The following is a 23,570-nucleotide window of genomic DNA, read 5'->3' as shown; positions in this document are numbered from 1 at the left end:
TAAGAGTTCAGGAAGATTTCTGTGGAGGAATGGAGGGAAAATGGAGGAAAATATGGAGGTAAAACATAGAGTAGACCTACAAACTTGCCACAACATGTTATGATCTGAGCTCTGGTTGGCTAGTTTGCCTCTTCCTCCTGCCAACTCTCCCGTTCACCATTATTGCAGACCTGGAAGTTACTGAATTTAGCTAAAATTGAGGCATAAGAATTCTGTTACAATTAGGATTAAGGTTACGGCTAGGTTTAGGCTTAGTTAGGGTATGGGTAAAGTGGTTAAATTGCTTATTACTGCCCAAAAACACGGCTTGCCTCTAGAATTTTGGATAACGTCTGTGATAATGTAGGACAGTTTGAAGGCCTTCTCTGAGATCTGGACTGCAGTGTAGCACAGCCAACACATAAACCTGCTAATTTCAGTGTCATATAGACAGAATGGAACATAACAACATGGCATGGCATGACACACTCATGCACCCACAGTGAAACATTTTGTTCTGCTTACTGTATGGGCACATGGAAAATAACATACACAGAAATACACAGACAAAGCACTGTGGACAGAGATGCTCTGTACCAGGAGAGGATGTCAGGACTCCTGCCAGCCTTGATGCTCCCTCCTTACACGTACGCCAAAACAGAGGGAGGCCAGAGGAAGGAAAGAAGAGGACCATTTGGAAGAGAGAGGAACAGGCTAAATTATTTTTGTATGTGGACTGGAGATGAGTAAGGATGTGTGATGGTTTGGTATAACATGTATGTGTCCCTTGTATAACATGTGCATATGTGCATGTGATTTGATGTGCAGGTTTGATCATGTTTAATCAAACCCATCTCAGAGGGGTGGCCCATCCTCTTCTGGCTGTACCGGGTAGATGTGTGTGTGCATGTGTGCCACCTTCACAGAACTGACATAAGGCATACCTACCTAGAGGTTATACCAACAAGACCCACCGTATCGCTTATCCAGAAGCCCTATCAGACCGGCATTGACTGGGAAGCAATCTCATCTCTCCATACTGACATCACCAGCAGTTTATCCCATCACCAAATAAACATGCCTGGCCTAATCTGGAGCACATCTAATTTCCTTGTGCAACCTAATCTACTGTGATATAGCCATGCTGGTGTTTCAAGGGTAAAGGGAACCCACTAATGGTTGTTGTGGACCTCTGTCTACACTGCCACTCAGTGGTGGAAAGGGGGAATGACTGCTATGGGCACACACGTCCTCTTTTGACACGGCTCCAAACCTTGTACACTATTGCATGACTGAAAGTGCAAACATTGAAGTCTTAATGGCATGTTCGTTCATCATCTTACTCTATGCAGTCTCAATTCTGCACCTTATGGCACCCTCCTTTTATAAAAACATAGGCAAGATATGAACCGCTCCTTCCTGTTAGAATAAAGTCACACAACAAAAAACTAAATCGACTTTTTAGAAATGTTCAAACATTACACATGGTTTAATCTCTCGTGGGCAGACAAACATAACAGAAATTGTTGCAGACAGAGACGGTGATGAAGATGCCGACCTGTTTCCGCCACTGGTTCCAGTATCTTTACTCTTTCGTCTACTCCAAGACCCTAACCGAGTAGCTGCCGCACGATGTAAGTTCTGGGTTGCCAAGATTACATATGGGTTAAAACACAACAACACAAAAAAATTCAAATTTTCTTCCTGATTCAAATATCTTTGATTGGATCTGGATTGATGGACAACAGATTCGCCCTCCTGCTTGCTTACTTCATGTCCACTCAGAGCAGACTAGGAGGCACAACCCTCGGCTTGTGGAAGCGGAGCGAGGAGGACATCCTGTATTTCTGTCGCATGTAAGGGTATCTACCATCATCCTGCGGATGCTCGTAGTGCATTTTGGGATAGACGTACCACATGACGACTCCTGAGGGGTTGATGGAGACGGTGAACTCTGTGGTGGCAGACAGTCCACTCAATGTTTCCCCAGTGAACACGTCATACGCCTGAAAGATATAGAAGAGTACAAATGAAGAGGTACAATACTGTGTCACTTACAAAAACACAGCTCACAGCTCAAACTTCCACTTCCCTCAACAGGAATAAATACAGTCATCATACGCTGGAAGAAATAGAGTCATCATGCACTACAACGTGGTTGGAGAGAACTAGGAAAGGAACCAGGAAAGAGGAGCACACCTCGTAGCTGCCTGCTGTGTAGTTTAACTTGGCCAGGGAGGTGTGGTAGCGATAGGGCATGTCCTGGCGACGGCTGAGGAACACCAGAGCACTGGCCGACTGGGAGAGGGGCCGCCAGTACACTTCAATATGACTCCTCTCCTGAAAAAAAGAGAGTGACATACAGACAAAGAATAGGAGAGTAAACAGTGAATTTCGTGCCGAGACCGTGGTCTAGCAGTAACGCCCCCTGTCAGTCACATACTCCACTCCCAATTGGAGACCAGGGTTCAATCCCCTTCCTACTGTTCTCCCACTGGCCTGTCTACCAACTGTCTGAATGAAGTGAATTTCATATTGCCAGAATCATAAACAAATGTGTAATTTTGTCATTGAGGGTCACCTGTAGCAAGCGTCTTCCCTGGACGCCCATCGGGTCCTGGTTGATGGCGATGGCGGCACCGTTTTGCAGGATGGCCCTGGCCTCACTGCTTAGGGTTCGAAGGTTGTTAGACATAATAAGAGGTGCAGCCATGATCGCCCAAAGAGCCATCTGAGAGCGTGATTGGTCCACACTGAGGCCAAAGTTTCCTATGATCAGCTGGGAGAGAAAAATTATAAATATGTAAGGTTAATGAGTTGTACAACAATACTGATGGTGGAACAAATACACATATTAAATAAATAAAACAATGTGAGCGAGAGTGACTCCTAGTCCCTTCCAAATGCAGGAACAAGGTGAATATTGACAAGAGAGGTGGACACTTAGCAATACCGCGACTATCAGCAAGTAATGTATACAGACTTCAATAAATGTAAGATTCAGACCAAAGTAAATGTGAAATAGGGTGAAAACTCTACCAATACAATTCTGAGGAGAGTACAGTATTAGACATGAACAGAGAGGAGAGCACAGAAAGAAGGACAGAGGGATTGGTGTAAGTAAGGGACAGACAATGGTCAGACATAGGAAAGACAGTGGACAGACCATGTCAGGATCGTTCCAGCGTCCAGGGCCGGCTTCAGGCTGCAGTATCTCCTGGTTGTCAAAGAACCAGTCTGTAATGTCTTGTACACTGTCCCATGAGTCCTGAATGTCATCATAGTTACGCCACAGGTTACAGATTTCCCCCAGCAGAGTGTAATTCACCTGAAGAAAAAAAAGATATGGACTGTATGAGTGTTTGTGAGCAATAAAAATGTATTTACATACACCTTGATTTGTTTCCAAAAGGGTACAAATGTTATAAAGACATTAGATTTGATACCGTTGCCTGCCTGTCTTTGGAAGACATCCTGATTCTTCAGGAAAAAAAACACAATCATCAAACACCTCTGATCAAGAATGATCTGAGTGATGGATCAAACGTGAAGGAGCAACAGTTTCTCATTTAACTACAGCAGTGCTGTTGAGGAATACCTGTAACCATGCAAAAGTAGCTCATGCGAGAAATCGGAATCAGTGAAAATATGACAATGAATGGAGCATTATTCAAAGAGAAGGGTCATCCATTATCTTTTCCTCCAAGCCATAATTGTTATTGTAAAACTAAAAATCTTTGCAACACATAGCTATTCACTAACCCTTATTTTTTGTTGTTGATATCCTTCTGTATTTTATTATTTTCATGACAGCATAGTAGGAAGCAAAGGCTAGGGAGACAGAGAGGAAGGGCACAGACAATCTGCCGAGCCAGGGCACAAACCCCTGTCGCCAGGGGGCATACGTGGTCCCTTATTTCTGTTATTGTGTCACCGGTAGCATAATGAAACATACACTGGGAGGGAGTCCACCGCGATAGGCTGGCCAACTACAGGAGTAGCCAATTGGACGGCCTGTTGCATTCAAAGCCTTGGACATGAGAGGGTAACCTGTATGACAGAAGAACATAGTACGTGTCAATAGAAATCCACACTATCCCCCCTCTGAGTCTATTTCCCTCTACCCTCTCTTGCACCCATCTCTTTAGATACTACCATGCCAGTCTACCCAAAGGACCACCAATGCTGATACACTCTATATAGTAACTCCCAATGTACAGTTACAGTTCACCCTCAAGATTCACTCACCCTTCTGTTGCTCCTCTTCATTGGAGTAACAGCCATCCAACTTCAAGAAGTCCACACCCCAACTAGCGAACGTCTGGGCATCAGTATCAATCTTGTCAAGCGTGGTGCCAGGGTACCCACCACAGGTGTGTGTGCCCAGGTCCCCATAGATGCCCAGCTTCAGTCCGCGGTCATGGAGGTACCTCGCCAGCTTGGCAATGCCCCCAGGGAACCTGGGGTTAGAGAGATGGCAGTGAAGTCTTGGGTCTCATACCTAATACTGTCCTTTTATAATGTTGTAGTAGATAAGACAAGCTCAAGTCAATATCCTTTATAAGCCCATGTTAAGGTATTCATTACAAGCAGCACAGTTTTAGTACACTAGATTTACAGTCTTTAATTAAGGTTGAATGGGAAGAAGAGAAGGAATGGCAAAAATGGAGAGGGTAAGGAAGAGGTAGAAGGCCAGGAAATAAGGAAGAAAGTCAAAGATGGAGAGAGTTAGGAGAAGGGTGAGACAGAGGCTAACCTTTGTGGGTCAGGCTGCAGCCGTCCATCTTTATCCCGGAGCATGGAGGACCAACAGTCATCTATCATGACATGATCATATCCCATCTCTTTCCACCCATCCTCAGCCAGTCTGTCTGCCATGTCTCTGAAGAGATTCTCACTGTAGGGAGATATTCATATATTCATATTCATGCAATTATATTATTTGATGTAAAATGTTCAGCATCCTATTAATATCAGAGTCACTATGAGAAGAAAATTAATCTACAAGTAAACCAGGCCTATATACACCTCAATAGTCTCATCCACCAGCTTGGTCACTATCTGTCGAGTTATACTCTATTGGCCAGTTTATCGGACACAGATTAAGCCTAGTTATAGACAAAAAATGACATTCAAAAGAGATTCTCGATTGAAAGTGCTTATTAGTCCAAGACTAATCTTAATCTGTATACAGGGAAGCTAACTGATATGTGGTTGCAATTAGCCTGGGGATGAGGTTAATAGCTCTACAATAGGAGTGACTGCAGAGTCAGTCTGTAAAACATAAATATGTCTACCATTATGTACCTGATGCAGTTCTTGGGATCATTCTCACAGTCGATGTTACAGCGAAAACGCTCCCAAGACATCCATCCCATGGGTGGGGTCCTCATCAAACCATTGTCCAAAGCAGAGGTAGCTGAGGTTAATGCCAGTAGAAAAATCACTGGCAACAGCTTCATCTCTGAGGAGAAATAGTGATATGCAAAGCAAATGTAAGGTTTGTCCTATATGTTTATATTTAGGTTGTAGGAAAAAATCTGCAAAACAAACAACAAATTGTGTTGCTCAGCAAAGATCATCTGAAAGCACCACCCAGATTTGATGCACGGATCATATTTGTGGTGTCTACAATACTGATGTTGGTTAACTGGGAAAGTGAAAAAACTGTTTAGCCAGAAAGCACTTTGCCCTGAGTCTGCACATGGGTTGTTTATTACATACCATAATAACAGATTTCTGCATAGTTCCCAATAATTGAATTATGGTCAATCAAGAACCGGATCACCAACATTGAAGCAGTAAAAGGAAATAAGTCCTAATTCAATAATGTTGTATTACAAATTATATTACAAAACTAAATTCGGGTACTATACCTGCTCAACGTTTAACTTTTGCAGTCAGTAAACCCACTTTATTGGTGCAAATTCCTCACTGTAGCTACTTTCCTTCTATTTTCTCTTGTTGGTCTCTATTTCCTGTACACAGAGCCTGGGTCATGTGACTTATCTCTGTCACATTGCCACCAGAGGGGGAGGGATTGCTGGCTACTAGTTTAGCAGCACATTGCAATTGAACGAGAATACTGCTTCACACACATTTTGTGCACAGCTTCTAACACGGAACCCAAATCGGCTGCGCGCAAGCACCATCGTGCATAAAGGTATTTTGTCCCCCCACACCAAACGCGATCACAACGCGCAGGTTAAAATATCAAAACAAACTCTGAACCAATTGCATTAATTTGGGGACAGGTCGAAAAGCATTAAACATGTATGGCAATTTAGCTAGCTAGCTTGCGCATGTTAGCTAATTTGTCATATTTAGCTAGCTTGCTGTTGCTAGTTAATTTGTCCTGGGCTATAAACATTGAGTTGTTATTTTACCTGAAATGCACAAGGTCCTCTACTCCGACAATTGATCTACACATAAAACGGTAAACCGAATCTTTTCTAGTCATCTCTCCTCCTTCCAGGCTTTTTCATCTTTGAACTTATATGGTGATTGGCATCTAAACTTTCATAGTATTACCACAACGACCGGCAAAACAGTTCATCTTTCAATCACCCACGTGGGTATAAGCAATGAGGAGATGGCACGTGGGTACCTGCTTCTATAAACCAATGAGGAGATGGGAGAGGCAGGACTCGCAGTGCGATCTGCGTCAGAAATAGGAATAACTTCTATTTTAGGCCTTGGCAACGCAGAAGCTCGTTGGTGCAATAATTGAATAACATGGATTTCTACATTTACTTTGCAACGCTAGCGCACGCGACGTGTCCAGTCTGGTCATGTAATGCCACATATCAAATGATCATGACTGAAACATGAGTGATTCTAATCACACCATATAATTCAAAAGGCTTTATTGGCATGGGAAACACATTTTGTACATTGCCAAAGCAAGTGAAATACAGTAGATAAAATAAAAGTGAAATAAACAATAAAATATTAACAGTAAACATTACACTAACAAAAGTATCAGAAGAATAGAGCCATTTCAAATGTCATAGTATGGCTATGCACAGTTATAACGATGTGCAAATAGTTACAGTACAAAAGGGAAAATAAATAAACATACTGTAAATATGTGTTGTATTTATAATGGTGTTTTTTCTTCACTGGTTGCCCTTTTCTTGTGGCAACAGGTCACAAATCTTGCTGCTGTGATGGCAAACTGTGGTATTTCACCCAATACATTTGGGAGTTCAAATTCTTTGTGGGTCTGTGTAATCTGAGGGAAATATGGGTCTCTGATATGGTCATACATTTGGCAGGAGGTTAGGAAGTGCAGCTTAGTTTCCACCTCATTTTGTGTGCATCATTTATGGGCTTCTCTCTAATGTTAAACAAAGTGGCGGGTCATTTTTGACCATTAAGACAACAAGGGTTAAGCTTTCTGCCAATATCAGATATGTCTATGTCCTGGGAAATGTTCTTGTTACTTACAACCTCATGCTAATCGCATTAGCCTATGTTAGCTCAACCGTCCCGTGGATGGGACACCGATCCCGAAGAAGTTTTAAAAAGATAAGAGTAGATTACTACTGAAATAGATAGGCCTAAATGGGCTGCCAACTGAGCCAGAAATTTCCCCCCAAAAATGCCTCTAAAATACAACATTGGAATTATATTTAGCATAAATTTAGTGTACATAAATAATTAGCCTAAATGTAAGTGCAGCCTAGGTTGTGTATTGGCTACAGCCTCATGTCCACACCGATGCTGACATGAGGGAGGCAACAGAAAATATAGCCAAACAGACTTTTAATTAAATAAATATCGGCTAAACGCCAGTTATGTGTGACAACTATAATGTAGGATAATTAACATTAAATCACTATGAATGACCTATAAGTCCTAGAGTAGACCCATCCTAGCATTAAAAAAAAAATACAATTGGGATGGTGATGAAAAAGGTTAGTCTTGAGCCCTGCTAACATTGGCCAGAAAGTTTAAGTCAAAGGAAAACGAGAGCGGTGAGGACAGAGAGGAACCGATTAACTCCATTACTGACTATCAAATTATAATACTAGTGAATGATTCATTAATAGTAGAATTAAACTCCCTTGATGTACTGGATTCATGATGGATCTCTCTTTCCTTTCCATCTTGCTCCAGAGGGATGGATGACTGGGACATCAGGCTGCAGCCACACATTACTTTCCTTTTTTGTTTTATAAAAGCCAAAAATAATACTGTTGGGGCTTTTCGATTTTGTACTCCAGTTGATAATACAATTATCTTCATCAGTTTACTAAGAACAGGCAGCAAACTGATTGGGCAGCTTTTAGGCAGTGGGATTAGTTTAGCTTCCTTCCACAACTGTGAACAAACACACTCATTTTGGCTTTGGTTAAAGATACAGCAAATGGGGGAGGGGGCAATACAGTCTGCTACCATTCTCAATAGTTTCCCATCAAGGTTGTCTATTCCTGGTGGCTTATTGTTATTCATGATAACAATAGCCTACCACCTCTCCCACATGGACTTGACCAAATTTAAAACAGCAATCCTTCCCTTTCATTATAAGGGTTCACTTTTCAATGTTGTCATTTCACTTGAGTTTTTCTGCTTTACTATTGAAAGTCATTGAAATAATTGGCAATATCAGAAGGTTTGGTTATAAATGAACCATCAACTTCAATGAACATTGGAGCTTAAATTGGGTTTTCTGCCCTTGATATCATTTAAGGTAGTCCAAAGTATTTTTCCATTTCTTTATGTCATTTATCTTGGCTTACAAATACCCCCAGTGCTGCATCTGGATTCCCTTCCTCATACACATTAGACCAACATTAATGATTTACATCTTCAACAAAAGAGTCATGAGAAAACATTTTGTATGATCTCTTATAAACTACGTTAGGCCCACCCTTTGGCTTTTCTTGTTATTGCCACAAGGTTATGGTCACTACAGCCAATGGGAACTGATCCAAATACTGACTTAGCACTTGGCAGCCTATAGCAGCACCCCAAAACAAAAGGCTTTAGATGAGGCAGGTGAACTTGCAACCACAACACTTCAACATAAGGTCCTCTAAGCTTTACAGGAATATGTATCTTAACATATACAGCAAGACCTCCCCCATAAGAATTCCTGTAGATGTTATGTCCTTGTATTGCTACTGCTATATAAAAGGAATTATCTAAGTAAGTTTCAGAGATGGCCATTGTGTGAATGTTATCCGATGTTAGCAAGTTATCGATTTCATGAACCTTATTTTTAAAGCTACATATATTAATATGGGCTATTCTTAGCCCTTAGGTAGCTCACCCAAAAATAAACATTCTTTAGCTTATAGAGTCAGTCAATCAGGGACTTGTGTGAGTTGGTGTGTGTGATGTGCTGAAGCTACTGACCCAGAAGTGTGGCTCTCACTCCTCCCAGGCTTTTGAGAGGGAGGGTGGACAATGAGCTTTTCGTAGAAGATGTAAGCAATGTCCTCGTGATCTCTGGCAACTTTCATAGCTGGGATAAGTTCTTTCTGCACATCTTCATTGAGGAAGATGGTTCCTCTCAAGTTCTTGCCTCTCTCCAGAACAACCGTCTTGTCCTTGAACCTGACAACTATTGGCCTGGGTCTGTCACCTGGGCTGGTTACAGGTTTTCCAGACCTGTGGAGAGTCTGGTAACAGTGTTACTCCTCCTGGGTTGTCCCTCTAGACAAGTCTGTTTTCCCAGTCATCTGTAATAATAATTCACAGACAGTGCTTATGTCATCTTGCTGCACGTTTCTTTCAGGACATGCACCTCTACCTGGGAGAACTCTGAACTGTTCTTAGGTCTTGGACCTATCTGGTCAGATCATCCATTATTTTGTTAGTTGAGCCCAGCAGTATTTGAACAAAGATAAGTTCGATCCCAGGTCAACACACAGACAATGTTTAATAAGAGTTTAGATACCCTTTACTTGAGGCCTCAGGGGTTTACAAAAGTTCAGCAAACAAACGGCCCACACAAACACTCAGTCCTATGATTAAATCCTGGCTGCTGCTAAGGTAGAACAAAAATGAGCACCACCACTGTGCATTGTCCATCCATTGGGTGTCCACTTGTATATTTTTTTTAGGGGGTAGATTGCCCGTCGCATCACTCTGTCATTGGTACATGCTGCCTCGCCACTGGCACAAAGACCAGAGCAGGGGTGAGAGGCCAGCATTCTCTCTGTAGAACTTAATCTTCATTCACTCAGTTCAGGAAAGACCGTCTGGGCTCTGTCCTCCATCGCCCCTCTAGGTGACAGCATGGCTCTGTTGCGGTCGTCTAGCGGTGGCATGGCAGCAGTCTCGGTAATAATGGATGTTCTCAACATCAGAAGAAGGGCTGAAGTGAGCTGGGAGCACCTTTTTGTACAGGGAACATGGCTCCTTAAGGGCATTAGGCTCAGGTGTGTAAATTAGGGGTATGCCGATCCCCATGGAGACCAGCCAAATGGGAGGACACTATAATTAGGAGACACACAAAAGAATGGCACAGAACACCAAGGAAAGCAAAGGCTAAAATAATGTATGCCAATAAAGATAGTAGATGTAGAATAAAGATCCCTGCAAACTCAAAATAAATAAACACAAAATGGGCTGGTCTCCAGTTAGGGGGAAACAAGGGTGAGCAACACGTGTCAGCTATTTTCCTGTTGCTGTGACAATTGTTTGTAGACATATTTTTGTTGATTTAAAAGATCACTCACCTGTGATAGCGAAACACTGTCCCCTCCGTTACTCCAACCTTCTTTAACTTTGGGCGGCATGGTGGTAGTAACGTAGACTAACACTGGTACTCCACGCAATACCAGCCAGCACAGCTCGCAGGGCCAATGGAAACAGCAACAAACAGCAGAGATTCAACAGCTACAAGTCTGGGACTATCCACGGTAGCGGGTTGTGTTCAAACTGACAAGGAAACCTGGCTAGCTTGCTAGCTAGCAGCTAGGCTAGCTGCTTTGCCAAGCACCAGCTCTTCAGACTTTATGGTTTGGCAGTGTCCTGGGAAAGATAGTAGTTTTTTCAAGGAAAAATCTTTTCAGAAACATTCAAAACAGCAAACTGAGCGCTCTCTTGTTCCGCATTCAGCATGCGTTGCACTCTGATGAAGTCCGTACTGTCTCCCCACTGTCTAGCCAACTGGAATCAATTGAGAACAGCACTTTGTCCTTGCTGTAGGCCTGTTTTTTTTTACAGGTTGTCAGTAACTGTCTGTATCTTCTTACAGACGGCCATAGATGGGTAAGGCTTAATTTGCTTTTCTTACAAATTTTAATTCAGGTATGAAAAAACTGTGATTGTCATTGACTGTGTGTGTGTTTGAGAGAGAGAGAGAGAGGCTTTAGCCACATATTGCTGATACTTATGTTGCACTTATGTTGCTTCTATCAATACAGAGGTAGTATCACATCGGGCTGAGCACAGGCCTAGGTACTTATGCTCTGATCATGGCAGCAGCAAAAGCCATGAAGACTGTGGAAGTGATGATTGCATGGCAATTTTCTGGACTGGTTGCACTGTTGGGCTTCCTAGTACTTGGACTGTCTTTTTATCCATCTCATGTGGCATTATCTTTGGAGCTGGAGCTATGTTACTGGTCATGAGAACAAGAGTCGGATCAGCTGTAGAGATGGGTTTAACTGGTCTGGTAAATGGCAATGGGATCCAGAATAGGGGAGCAGTACTAGAATCTACTTTGATGAAAGTGGGACCAAAGGGGCTTTGTGTCATGGGACTGATTCTCAGCTTCTCCTTATTACCCTTGAGACGGCAAATAAAGAGGCCAACGACAACTACTCAGATTGGACTGTTGCTGTTATTCAAGGCTGTGGCATTCATGACTATGCGTATAGGAGTTTGGCTGGTAGTGTTTACAAGGTCTGCTGGGGGTGTCCTGCCTTCCATTCCTTTAGCAGGCATTTTTCTGTTACCTATAGCTGGTCATCTGACCTTTTTGGCAGAGATTATCTTGGGGAAACCAAGTACAGTTGCAGGGAATTGAGCCCTGTGTGGACAGTTTGTCGGTTTGGCAGTATTCCTGTTCGGACTGAGTGCTGAGGAAGGCAGTCACCCTCAGTTTGAAACATCCATGACACAAGGGTTAATACTGCAGTGATGCTAGTTAGGGTGGTTGGCTCTGTTCTGGGGGCAGTTTCAGTTACTTCCATGGAGGCAGACAGCTGGCTGGGTGAGTTTATCTCTTATGAAGGTTGTGGTGCTCAACAACATACAGGTGGATATGTCACTGGTCGGCCATGAAGGAGACTCATACCTTATTACTGGAAGAGCGATAGGCGATAGGGCATGGCTGGGGCATCGGGGGTGTCTCTAGAAGCAGTTGTTATGGTCGTATGGGAAACAACATTCATAGATGGGACTTGGGCTGGCAGTTTTTGGGTCAGTGATTGGCACCATTTTGGGAGACCTAACAGTGACATTGAGCAAAGTAGATACAGCTCTGGTGCGAACGCTAGCCTTGCCAATACTAGCGTTTGCTTGGATGAGGAGAACATAGTTCAGCTGCCTTGGCTTTAGCGGCATTAGGGGCTATGGTGCTGGGAGCAGCAGAACTACTAACAACTGAACTGGGGTCAGCTGGCTGGACTGGAAATATACTGTTTACAACCATTCGTATTGGATGTCACTGGATGTCACTCTGATCATGCTCCCTCAAAAACTATTTCTGAGTCTAATTCGTCAAAGTGTACTTATACAATGACAAATATGTTGTCATTTGAGCTGCCTTCTTTTATTCAAACCCATTTAGACAACTGCACAGGCACTTGAACTCTATTACACTTATGAAAGAAAGCAATTGATGAATAAAGATTAATACATTACTACTATATCTTTATCTCATTTTACCTTCACACACCAGTAGGGTGTGGATGAATGACAGGACAGGGGCAGGGAGGAGTCATGGCAGATGCCAGACAAAGGAAGAACAGCGATGCTCTTGTGAGTGTTGATAGTCATTTGATGTAGTAGAGATCCTGGAGATTAGTATGAACAGAATGATGGGAGAATTCGTGGAACAGTTAATGGGTATATCCTGTTCTAGTCAGCCTCTCAAATAGGGAGCAGAGGAGTACTTCACCTGTATTACACACAGACAGAGCTAGAGTCTCACCTGAGACAAAGGGCTGGAGGAGAGGCTGCACTGTAATCGCTGGAAGAAGAGGGAACTCATCTACTGTACACTGAGCTTCCTGTATCATCATGGTTCCATCAAGGCTGAGTAAGTCACCTGCATTTTCCTGAACATTTCATTTCATATAATGGGGGTGGTGAATGATTTCCCTATGCTGTATAAGGTAGTGTGCAACAACCTTTTCATATGAGGCAAATAGTTTGATAGGTGGTTTTGAATTGACGTGTTTGCCATTAAGTACTGCACCTCGCAATATGTAAATGATTCTATTTATCAAGGAGATGGAAACTCTTGTTTTGTATTGACATACATGTGCAGACAGCACACTGTGAATAATGTTGACTATGCACTTATTTTATGACATCTTATAGCAAACAAGTATTGGAGAACAACTTTGCTGCTTCAGAGAGAAGTCATTGGGACATATACAGTATATCCAGTAAAGTGCTTGAGCATTAGCTAAATCCTAGTATTGTAAGTGTTGGAACCATGTGAGCAATGTGAACACCATATACAGTACATATCATGGCACCATGCATGGCAGCTCTGCTGGTTAAACCCGATCAGCAAGTCTGGTGACAGTCACTTGCTACAGGCACTTCACGGTTGAAGTGACAAATGGGGGTTTCATTCAGTTGCGTGGTACAATACAAATACATAGGCCTACAGTATAAATACTGTCAATACTGTAAGTACAATAGAAGAATATGATTAATGTACTCAATTTGCCAACCACTTAACAATTAAATATCAGGGATGATTGGATCTCTTTACTTACTTACTTTTTCATCAATATTTACTTATTACACATCTTCAGGCAATATATAGAAACTATACCACAAAGCTGTTATACCACATCCAGTGTTTTTGTCAGTGACCCTCCCTTTTCCTGCTTTGTTTCAGAGGCCAGGAGCCCCATGTTGGAAGCAGTTCTGGGCTTTGTCCTGGGAGTGGTGGGAGGCTGTGTGCTGGGGGCCACTGAGGAGCCAGTGAATGAGGCTATGTCAGTGATGACCTCAGGGGCCCTGCTTAAGCATGTGTCTGACGGAGTCCAGACTGTGGGGCCCTTGGGACTGGGTACCCTCCTGGGAGCAACGGCACTAACCACAGTCATGACTTCAGTGGTGGCTGGAGTCATATTCGCAGTGGCTATGGCTTCCGTATTGCTGGGTGCCAGGAGCAGTGGTGGTGGAGCATCCCAGGCAGAATCTGTGGTTGTGTGGATCGCAGTTGGACTGGCTGGCGCTTTCGGGACCACAGCCAGTGGAGCAACACTTGGAGTCATCATTGAGGCAGTCGTGGAGGGCTCAGGGTTGGTGGGACTTCTCTTGGCACTGAGCATATTCACCCTGCTCAAACCTGCTTTGCACTTCCTTCTCAAGTTCATATGGAGACAAGGAGAGTCCTGTGTCCGCCTGGGACAGAGCTCTCTGGAGGCCAGGGAGAGAGAGCTAAGAGAGATGGAGGCGAGGGAGGTGAAGAAGAGAGACAGAGTGACAGTGGAGATTGAGCAGATGATTGTCACATTGGACAAGGAAGGACAGAGGACAGAGGGCCTGGAGCATAGAGCAAACTGGGAGGCACAGCGCAGAGAGAGAAATGAGATGGGGAGAAAGAGGAGAGAATGGACGGAGGAGGTAAATGAGCAAAGGACCATTCAAGAGCAGATCAACAAAGTGGTAGTGAAATACATGGATTTCCTGGCATTTTCAGGTATACCCATGACTATGACCGCCATGGTCACAGCAGGATTTGGGGTGTTTGGATTCGGGGACTACCGGTTTGTGTTTGTGGTCCTTTTAGCTTTGGTCCTGTTCATGTCCTTCATGTTCATGAAATCATCAAATTTTTACTTCTGGATGTTCGCAGGGTGCATGGGAATGTTTGCCACGTTTGCCATAGCGGTGCTCACTGTGCACGCACATCAGGAAGTGGTGTCGGAATCTATCAAAATGCGCAGGGTTGGTCAGGATATATCAAGAGGGAACATTAGCACCCAGATGAACCACAGATCTTCTCTAGAGGCCTTGGGCGCAGGATTTTTTGTGTCAAAGCTATATCAGCTAGGCTTAGGGGCTACCATAGGAGGCCCTTTGGGCAGGGGGGAAGATAAGGGGAAGGTTATCGTAGGATCAGCTGGGTTGGCAGTGGTCATTCTGATAGTAGTGAGGGTCTCTTCCCCTGTAGTGCTGGGAGCGGGAGGGACCTCAGGGGCACTGTTAGGGGTGGTAGGGGCAGCAGGGGTGTCTGTTGGGGCCACAGCATCAGTGGCAGTGGGGTGGTCCACATGGGCAGGTACGCTAGGGACTACAGCAGGGATGGTTTTAGGAGCGTTGGCGATGGGTAAGTGGCACTTTGTCAACATTGGATTGCAGATGCCGGTGGCTTATATCTTTTCTATGACCGATCTTTTTTGACAGAGCATCAAACAGGAGAATGAGATATGGTTTTGTGGCTTTGTGGCATGTCGCAATCATGAGCAATGCAGTATAACCTGTTTCATGCCAGCATACCCACTTGTCTCGATAAGCTAATCAAACAACCTATCAAAAAGTCACGCTCAGGCATTTATTTTTTATTTTTTATCAAATGCTTCTTGTCAAGCAAAAACGATAACGTTTAACAATTGTACACCACTTAATTTCATCCTTGATTGTAATGATTAATTAATGTGTTAACGTTTTAATTGAATGTAAGTGAAAATAGAGAAATGCCTCTTAATAAATGTCATTTTTAAGATGAAAAAGTAATTACACTTCTCAAATAGCCTACTGAAGTGAAACATTGTTAGTTGTTGTCAAAGTAATCGAATGCACGTATCGCTACAGTAACAGAACCAGTCTATTGAAAAGCAGAAGGGAAAACACCAGCTGAATGTCTATACTTCATGAAAGTACAGAGATAAAGATGCAACTCCTCCGTCACACACTGGTTCCTCAGAAGGGTTCCAGTGATGGGTTCCCTCTGGCTCAATGCTGGACCTGGCAGACGTACTTCTCTCCAGACTCCCAGGTAGAGTGGGGTAAAGTAAGAGTGCTGCTTGTGCTGTAAGTCCCATCAGGAATACGTATAGACTGGCTGTCCTGTTGGTCTCCGGAGACACCCTTCCCATCCATTGTCCAACTCACAGTGACCTGATCAGGGTAGAAGTTGTTGATCAGACACAGCAGCCTGATCTGACCACGAGTTCTGGTCAGGCCCTTACCAGTTGGGACACTGACCTGAGCGGCGGCTGTGGCATGACCTGTGGAAAATATATTCATGAATAAATGGAAATGCAAAGCATCAGCATCTGGTAGTATACTACATTATGGTAATTAAAAACATATTTAAAACAATTCTCTTGGAATTAAAAAGGTTAGATATTATACAACCTGAAAATCAAACTAGCAAGTGTTTAATCCTTAAGAGTCGATTAATGAACATAATACAAAATCCCCATCAAAAATCTGTTTAATCAAGAGATATGTTTCTGCATGGGCTGCATCTCAATCCACCGCATCCGCCTGTGCTGGCCTTCCTCATCTGCGGTGGAAAGTGGCAGAGCTACAGTACAGCGCTGTTTGTCAGACCAGGAGACCTCCCGAAAATCAGTCTTCTCATGAAAACATTTGTAGCATCCGAACGCTTTAACCACTCTTTGGAATGGGGAGACTCCCACGAACACGATGGTGTTCTCCATTTTGCTCTACGACCCCCACTAGTGTCACAGAACTCGTCGGGAGGGAACCCGGGACTTAAATATAGTTAAAAATAGTATTTATATTATTTAAATAGTTAAATATGTGTCCAAAAATATATATATTTCCTGAGCTTTCTTATATCTTCTAGATATTGGACAGACACTTCAAAACCTTATTCCTTATTATAATTTTTTTGTTTTGCCATTCTATGCATTTCTATGGGCTATAGTAGTAAAGGCCAAATTCTATATTTTATCAAACATTTAAAATGTTGATACCTACAGGGGTCCTAAAATTCAATATCAAATAGCTAAATGATCCATGGTATGACCATCTTAAAACAATTCCATATGTTACCTTATACCTTAGTAGAACACCCCCCCCCCCCTCTCCTTTAGTATTTCCATAGCCTCCAGCATAAACAGATTGAAATATGTATAAATGCAGATAGACAATATGAATACATCTATTCTTGATTTACATAATAACATATTTTGTACATTTGTAAAATACAATATAATTAAGAAAAATATTGGTAACACTTTATTATAATAACTATCATGAATAGATGTGTAAACATTTTATAAGCATTCTAAGCCTCCCATTCCATAATAATTTAGAACATTTATTATCATTTTTAAAGCATTTATAAGCATTTATGAAGGCTTCATGAAATTTATAATATGATAGGATGAAATAAAGTGTTACCAAAACATTAGATTTATGAAATTGATTGAATAAAGAAAATCATTAAACAGCGTACACAACTGCAGTGTTTTGATGGATCCATTCCAATTCAGCAGCATAGAGAGGCCAATATCAAAATGAAAATGTCTCTGAAAGAATAACAAGCCCTTGTTTTTTATGAAAATAGTTGTTTGTTACAGTAAAATATCTGTTCACAATTACACCATGATGGTTCCACTTACAATAATAACAGAAATGTCTATAAACAATATAGTTTATTGATTAGAAACATTGTATAAATATTTGCAACTTACTCTTAACGGTCCGTTTGGTCGTTTGCCCAAACATGTACCACAGTGATTTAAACAGATGAGGAGGTTCAAAAACCTCTCTCCACTAAAATCACTGGACCATGAATGGCACTAGTTGGTAGAATTTCAAAACAAATATCAACCACGACAGTATCATACAAATTATCCATCATTTAATGTAACTATTCAATTGTTTATCATCATTTTTTACAACTCTTTTCAGTGAGAGAGATTATATTTCTATTGATTTGTTATAAACTATGAACAATCTTACAGTGGGAGTTAAGGATTTGTTTTCAAATAGTTTTACTCAATAACATTACAATTTCAAACATGAATCCTTATCTTACTGATCAATCCAGTGGATGTATATTTGTGTACACAAATAGCTCATTACAGTTGAAAGATTTGGCACCAGGAATCATCCCATACTGATCATGTCATCACAGTGATTCCTAGCCTGGTCCCATTTCTCAATTCAATATCCATTAATGTAAATTTAAAAAATCACAACAGCCTTTATTCCAGGATCAGCTGTATCATGTCCCAGGTAACATGGGACTTTATAGCTCCTGCATAAGGAGTCTGAGAGGTTGTCCATGTACAGTAGATATGTCATTATTGATGGAAGCAAAATATCCAGAAACAACATGTTTTCAATGAGGAAATGTAGATCCCAAATGTCCATATGACCTCTAACACATACGAGAAAGGCTGTTTTGACCGAATGTAGAGTCTAGTGTAAACCGAGGTTACAAGCATGGAACAGTTTTTCAATGAAGCTAAACTGTGCACTGGAGCTCGCCAACATTCTCTTATGAGAACGGTGATCTGAGGTTTATGTACAGCTGTATTTCACTGTGTGGATGGAAATGTTTCACTGTGTTGACAGTAATACTAACTTCGTCCTCTGCTTAACCTCCACTGATAGTGAAGGTGGTGTGAGCTCCAGTATAGGAGCCACCAAACTGACCCGGGTGAGCATAAATACCTCTGGTTACCATCATAAAAAGAGTTTTGGGTGCCTGTCCAGGTTTAAACTGGTGCACCTCCATATCATTGCCAATGTCTTGTGAGGCTCTACAGAGAATTTGCACAGTGTCTCCAGGCTGGACAGAGGGGACTGGTACACTGTGATTATGTCCCATGAACCTGCAATCAGGACACATTAGGACAATACAGACATTGTCACTCTACAAGAAACATGGTATAGAGGAGACGGACCCACTGGTTGCCCTCTCGGTTACAAAGAGCTGGTAGTCCCATCCACCAAACTACCAGGTGTGAAACAGGGAAGAGACTCAAGGGAGTATGCTAATTTGGTATAGAGCAGACCTAACCCACTATTGAATTAGTCCAAACAAGAACATTTTACTTCCAGCTCAAAATTAATAAGGAAATTATCTCAACAGAGACAAATGTCCTCATGTGTGCTACCTATATCCCCCCAATAGAATCATCATACTTTAACAATGACAACTTAATTGGGAGATGTACTAGTCTGTGGTGACCTAAATGCCAGAACTGGACAAGAACCTGACACTCTCAGCACACGGGGACAAATACCTCCCTGGAGGTGACAGTATTCCCTCCCAAATATGCCCCCCATAGACACAACTATGACAAAACAACCAACAAAAACGGGTCACAACTCCTGCAGCTCTGTCGCATGCTGGGTCTGTACATAGTCAATAGTAGGCTTCAAGGAGTCTCCATTGGTAGGTACATCTACAGCTCATTCCTTGGCAGTAGTACTGTAGATTACTTTATCACTGACCTCAAACCAGAGTCTCTCAGAGCATTCACAGTCAGCCCACTGAAACCCCCATTGCAGCAAAATCACAGTCTAATTGAACAGAGCAATACTCTATCATGAGGCATCAAAGCAAAAGGAACTGCTCAATATTAATGCTATAGATGGAAGGAAAGTAGTGTAGAAACCTACCAAAAAACTATTAGGCAAGAACAAAATCAATCCCTTTTAGAAAACTTCCTGGACAAAACATTTCACTGTAATAGTAAAGGTGTAAACCTGGCTGTAGAACGTCTAAACAGTATATTTAACATTTCAGCTTTCCTATCACATAAAAAAATGTCAAGGAGACAACCTAAGAAAATTAAAAACAATGACAAATGGTTTGATGAATAATGCAAAAACCTAAGAATGAAATTAAGAAACCTATTTAACCAAAAACATAGAGACCCAGAAAACCTGAGTCTACGCCTTGACTATGGTGAATCACTAAAACAACACAAAAATACACTACGGAAAAATCAGGAACAGCACGTAAGAAACCTTCCGCACAGACACCAGACGTTTTTTAAAGCCTGGATAATACTTGCCAGCTTACCAGTATCGGACTGTTTTCTCCACTACAACGCCGGATTCCTGCCGTAAGCCCTGGACCTATATTCCTGATCAACACAGCTAGCTAGCTGTCACCGAGTGACCCAGCCTCGAAGCTAGCCCTGAGCCAGGCCCACCTCCCGGCCTACTCAGTGATCACTCGGCTACACAGCTGATGCCTCCTGGACTCTACCCCAACACGGCTAGAATCCACTACTCCACCGGATCCTTGCCATAAGCTCTGGACCTTTGCATCGGATCATCGCTGCTAGTTAGCTGCTACGGAGTGGCTATAGTGGCTAACACCCTTGCCCCAAAGCTAGCACCAGTTAGCCGCGAGCCAGGCGCATCTCCCGGCTAACAAGCTAAATTACTACAACTACAATACCCCTTTCGCCATCTGGCCTGAACCCTTTGTCGACACGGCGCCCCGCCGTACCACCACGACTGGTCTGCCGACGGAATTCCATCTGCTGTGCCCTCAACCGGCCATTGCCGGACATCGGAACAGACGCTTCTACTAACCCCGGCCTGCTAACTTTAAACGCTGTGTCTCCCGCGTGCTAGCGTAGTAACAACTACCCTGCGGCTTCCCTGTTCCATCTATTGCTGTTCACTGGACCGTATGATTACTTGGCTATGTAGCTGATGCCTGCTGGACTGTTCATTAATCACGGTACTCCATTTTGTTTATTTTTTTGTTTATCTGTTGGCCCCAGCCTCGAACTCAGGCCCTGTATGTAGTTAACCAACCTTCTCTGCCCATTCATCGCCATTTTACCTGTTGTTGTTGTCTTAGCTGATTAGCTGTTGTTGTCTTACCCGTTGTTGTCTTAGCTAGCTCTCCCAATCAACACCTGTGATTGCTTTAGGCCTCGCTTTGTCTCTCTCAAATGTCAATATGCCTTGTATACTGTTGTTTAGGATAGTTATCATTGTTTTAGTTTACTGCGGAGCCCCTAGTCCCACTCAACATGCCTCAGATACCTCCTTTGTCCACCTCCCACACATGCGGTGACCGCACCCAGCATAACTAGCGCGTCCAGAGATACAACCTCTCTTATCATCACTCAGTGCCTGGGTTTACCTTCACTGTACCCTCACCCCACCATACCCCTGTCTGTACATTATGCACTGAATCTATTCTACCACAACTAGAAATCTGCTCCTTTTATTCTCTGTCCCCAACGCACTAGACAACCAGTTTTGATAGCCTTTAGCCGTACCCTCATCCTACTCCCTCCTCTGTTCCTCGGGTGATATGGAGGTTAATCCAGGCCCTGCATGTCCCCAGGCACTCTCATTTGTTGACTTCTGTAACCGAAAAAGCCTTGGTTTCATGCATGTTAACATCAGATGCCTCCTCCCTAAGTGTCACGTTCCTGACCTTATTTCCTTTGTTTTGTCTTTGGTTGGTCAGGACGTGAGCTGGGTGGGCATTCTATGTTATGTGTTTCTATGTTGGGTTCATTTTCAATTAGCCTGATATGGTTCTCAATCAGGGGCAGGTGTTTTACGTTTCCTCTGATTGAGAACCATATTAAGGTAGACTGTTCTCACTGTTTGTTTGTGGGTGATTGTTCCTGTGTCAGTGTTTGTGCCAAATGGGACTGTTTTGTTCGTTCGTTCGTTCGTGTGTACGTTCCTGTTCGTGCGTTCTTGTTTAATGTTCTCAAGTACAGGTCTGTTCACGTCGTTTTGTTATTTTGTCAAGTGTTCTTCGTGTTCGTCTTTCTTTAATAAATAATTATCTATTCAACCCACACTGCATATTGGTCCGATCCTTGCTCATCCTCAGACGAGGAGGAGGACGAGCGTTACACTAAGTTTGTTTTACTCACTGCTTTAGCACACTCCGCCAACCCTGATGTCCTTGCCGTGTCTGAATACTGGCTTAGCCTTTTCTCAATAGGGGGTGCTGTTTGCACTTTGTAATAATTTCGTTCCCAAATTAAACTGCTTCGTACTCAATTCTTGCTCGTACAATATGCATATTATTATTACTATTGGATAGAAAACACTCTCTAGTTTCTAAAACCGTTTGAATTATATCTGTGAGTAAAACAGAACTCCTATGAGGATGTGAGAATGCTGAATTCTGCAAGCTGTTCTGAGGTCGGTTTATTAATTTGCCTGTCTTCTATTGGTTGAGATGCACTGCATACGCCTTCCCCTGGATGTCAGCGAATAGTGAGAATTGAAATGGTGTCGCTAGGCAGATCTGAGAGCTTATAAATGGGCTGGCAATGTGGGGTCCTTCCTTTCTTATCTTCGCGCTGACGCAAAAAGGACCTCTGGAAGTCGTTCTAGAAAGCTCCCGTTATAGCCCTTAGATATATCCGGCTCTGTTTTTATTCGATATAGGTGTTAAAGACATCATAATGTTGTTATTTTAAACCGAGTTATATCAGTTTATATCAGTATATTGCGATTTTCGGATATTTATTAGTGCTGCGTTATAGTGAGTTGGACACGTCTTTGCCACATGGCTAATGTTTACTGCTAATTCCAACGTTGAAGACTACATTCTACAACCGAGCAACGATTCTTTTGGACAAAGGACAACTTGCCCAAGATTCTGATGGGAGTTCATCAAAAAGTAAGAACTATTTATGATGTTAATTCGTTGTTCTGTTGAAAAATGTAAAACGCATATTCCGCCATTAATTTCGGTGCGGTCTCGCTTTAACGCACGCTGTATGTCGTAGTAACGTAAATTTTAAAAATCTAACACAGCGATTGCATTAAGAACTAATGTATCTTTCATTTGCTGTCCAACCTGTATTTTTTAGTCAAGTTTAGGATTAGTTACTGATTAGAATAGGTGCCTCTCCCAAGATTTCTCCCGACATATTGTTGGCAGCTTGGCTACTATTCTCATTGTATAACCACGATTTGTGCTGCTAAATATGCACATTTTCGAACAAACTCTATATGTATTGTGTAATATGATGTTATAGGACTGTCATCTGAAGAAGTTTGAGAAGGTTAGTGAAAAAATTAATATCTTTTGCTGGTTTATACGTTATCGCTATTGTTGGCCTGAATCAATGCTGTTGTGTGGTTGGCTATTGTAGTAAGCTAATTATAATGCTATATTGTGTTTTCGCTGTAAAACACTTAAAAAATCTGAAATATTGGCTGGATTCACAAGATCTTTGTCTTTCATTTGCTGTACGCTGTGTATTTTTCAGAAATGTTTTATGATGAGTATTTAGGTAATTCACGTTGGTCTCTGTAGTTATTCTAGTTGCTTTGGTGAGAGTTGTGATGGTGGCTGCAATGGTAAACTATGATTTATACCTGAAACATGCACATTTTTCTAACAAAACATATGCTATACAATATATATGTTATCAGACTGTCATCTGATGAAGTTGTTTCTTGGTTATTGGCTATTTATATCTTTATTTGGTCGAAATTGTGAT

The 23,570-nt window shown here is 42.3% G+C and overlaps 2 protein-coding genes across 3 annotated transcripts; one reads left to right on the top strand and one right to left on the bottom strand.

Annotated features, from left to right (window-relative positions):
* Positions 1-1,434: 1,434 nt before the first annotated feature.
* On the bottom strand, positions 1,435-5,990 carry LOC129857810 (alpha-N-acetylgalactosaminidase-like). Of its 2 annotated transcripts, XM_055926405.1 has the most exons (10): positions 5,856-5,990; positions 5,287-5,443; positions 4,736-4,876; positions 4,228-4,439; positions 3,935-4,029; positions 3,146-3,307; positions 2,561-2,758; positions 2,179-2,319; positions 1,750-1,985; positions 1,435-1,620 (listed from the first exon to the last, which is right to left on the bottom strand). In XM_055926405.1, the coding sequence occupies exons 2-9, from the start codon at positions 5,439-5,441 to the stop codon at positions 1,761-1,763; spliced, it is 1,329 nt and encodes a 442-aa protein (XP_055782380.1). In that variant the 5' UTR covers positions 5,442-5,443; positions 5,856-5,990; the 3' UTR covers positions 1,435-1,620; positions 1,750-1,760. The 2 variants fall into 2 exon arrangements, with proteins under 2 accessions (XP_055782380.1, XP_055782379.1); XM_055926404.1 differs by having other exon boundaries at positions 1,435-1,985.
* Positions 5,991-6,028: 38 nt separating this feature from the next.
* On the top strand, positions 6,029-21,898 carry LOC129857809 (uncharacterized). The gene is made up of 2 exons (XM_055926403.1): positions 6,029-13,201; positions 14,018-21,898. Exons 1-2 carry the CDS (start codon positions 13,183-13,185, stop codon positions 15,529-15,531), a joined length of 1,533 nt encoding a protein of 510 aa, XP_055782378.1. The 5' UTR covers positions 6,029-13,182; the 3' UTR covers positions 15,532-21,898.
* Positions 21,899-23,570: the final 1,672 nt, after the last annotated feature.

Source organism: Salvelinus fontinalis, chromosome 6 (assembly GCF_029448725.1).
Source record: "Salvelinus fontinalis isolate EN_2023a chromosome 6, ASM2944872v1, whole genome shotgun sequence".
Taxonomy (NCBI): domain Eukaryota; kingdom Metazoa; phylum Chordata; class Actinopteri; order Salmoniformes; family Salmonidae; genus Salvelinus; species Salvelinus fontinalis.
The sequence above is the reverse complement of the archived record's forward strand: the minus strand, read 5'-3'. Positions and strand labels throughout refer to the sequence as shown.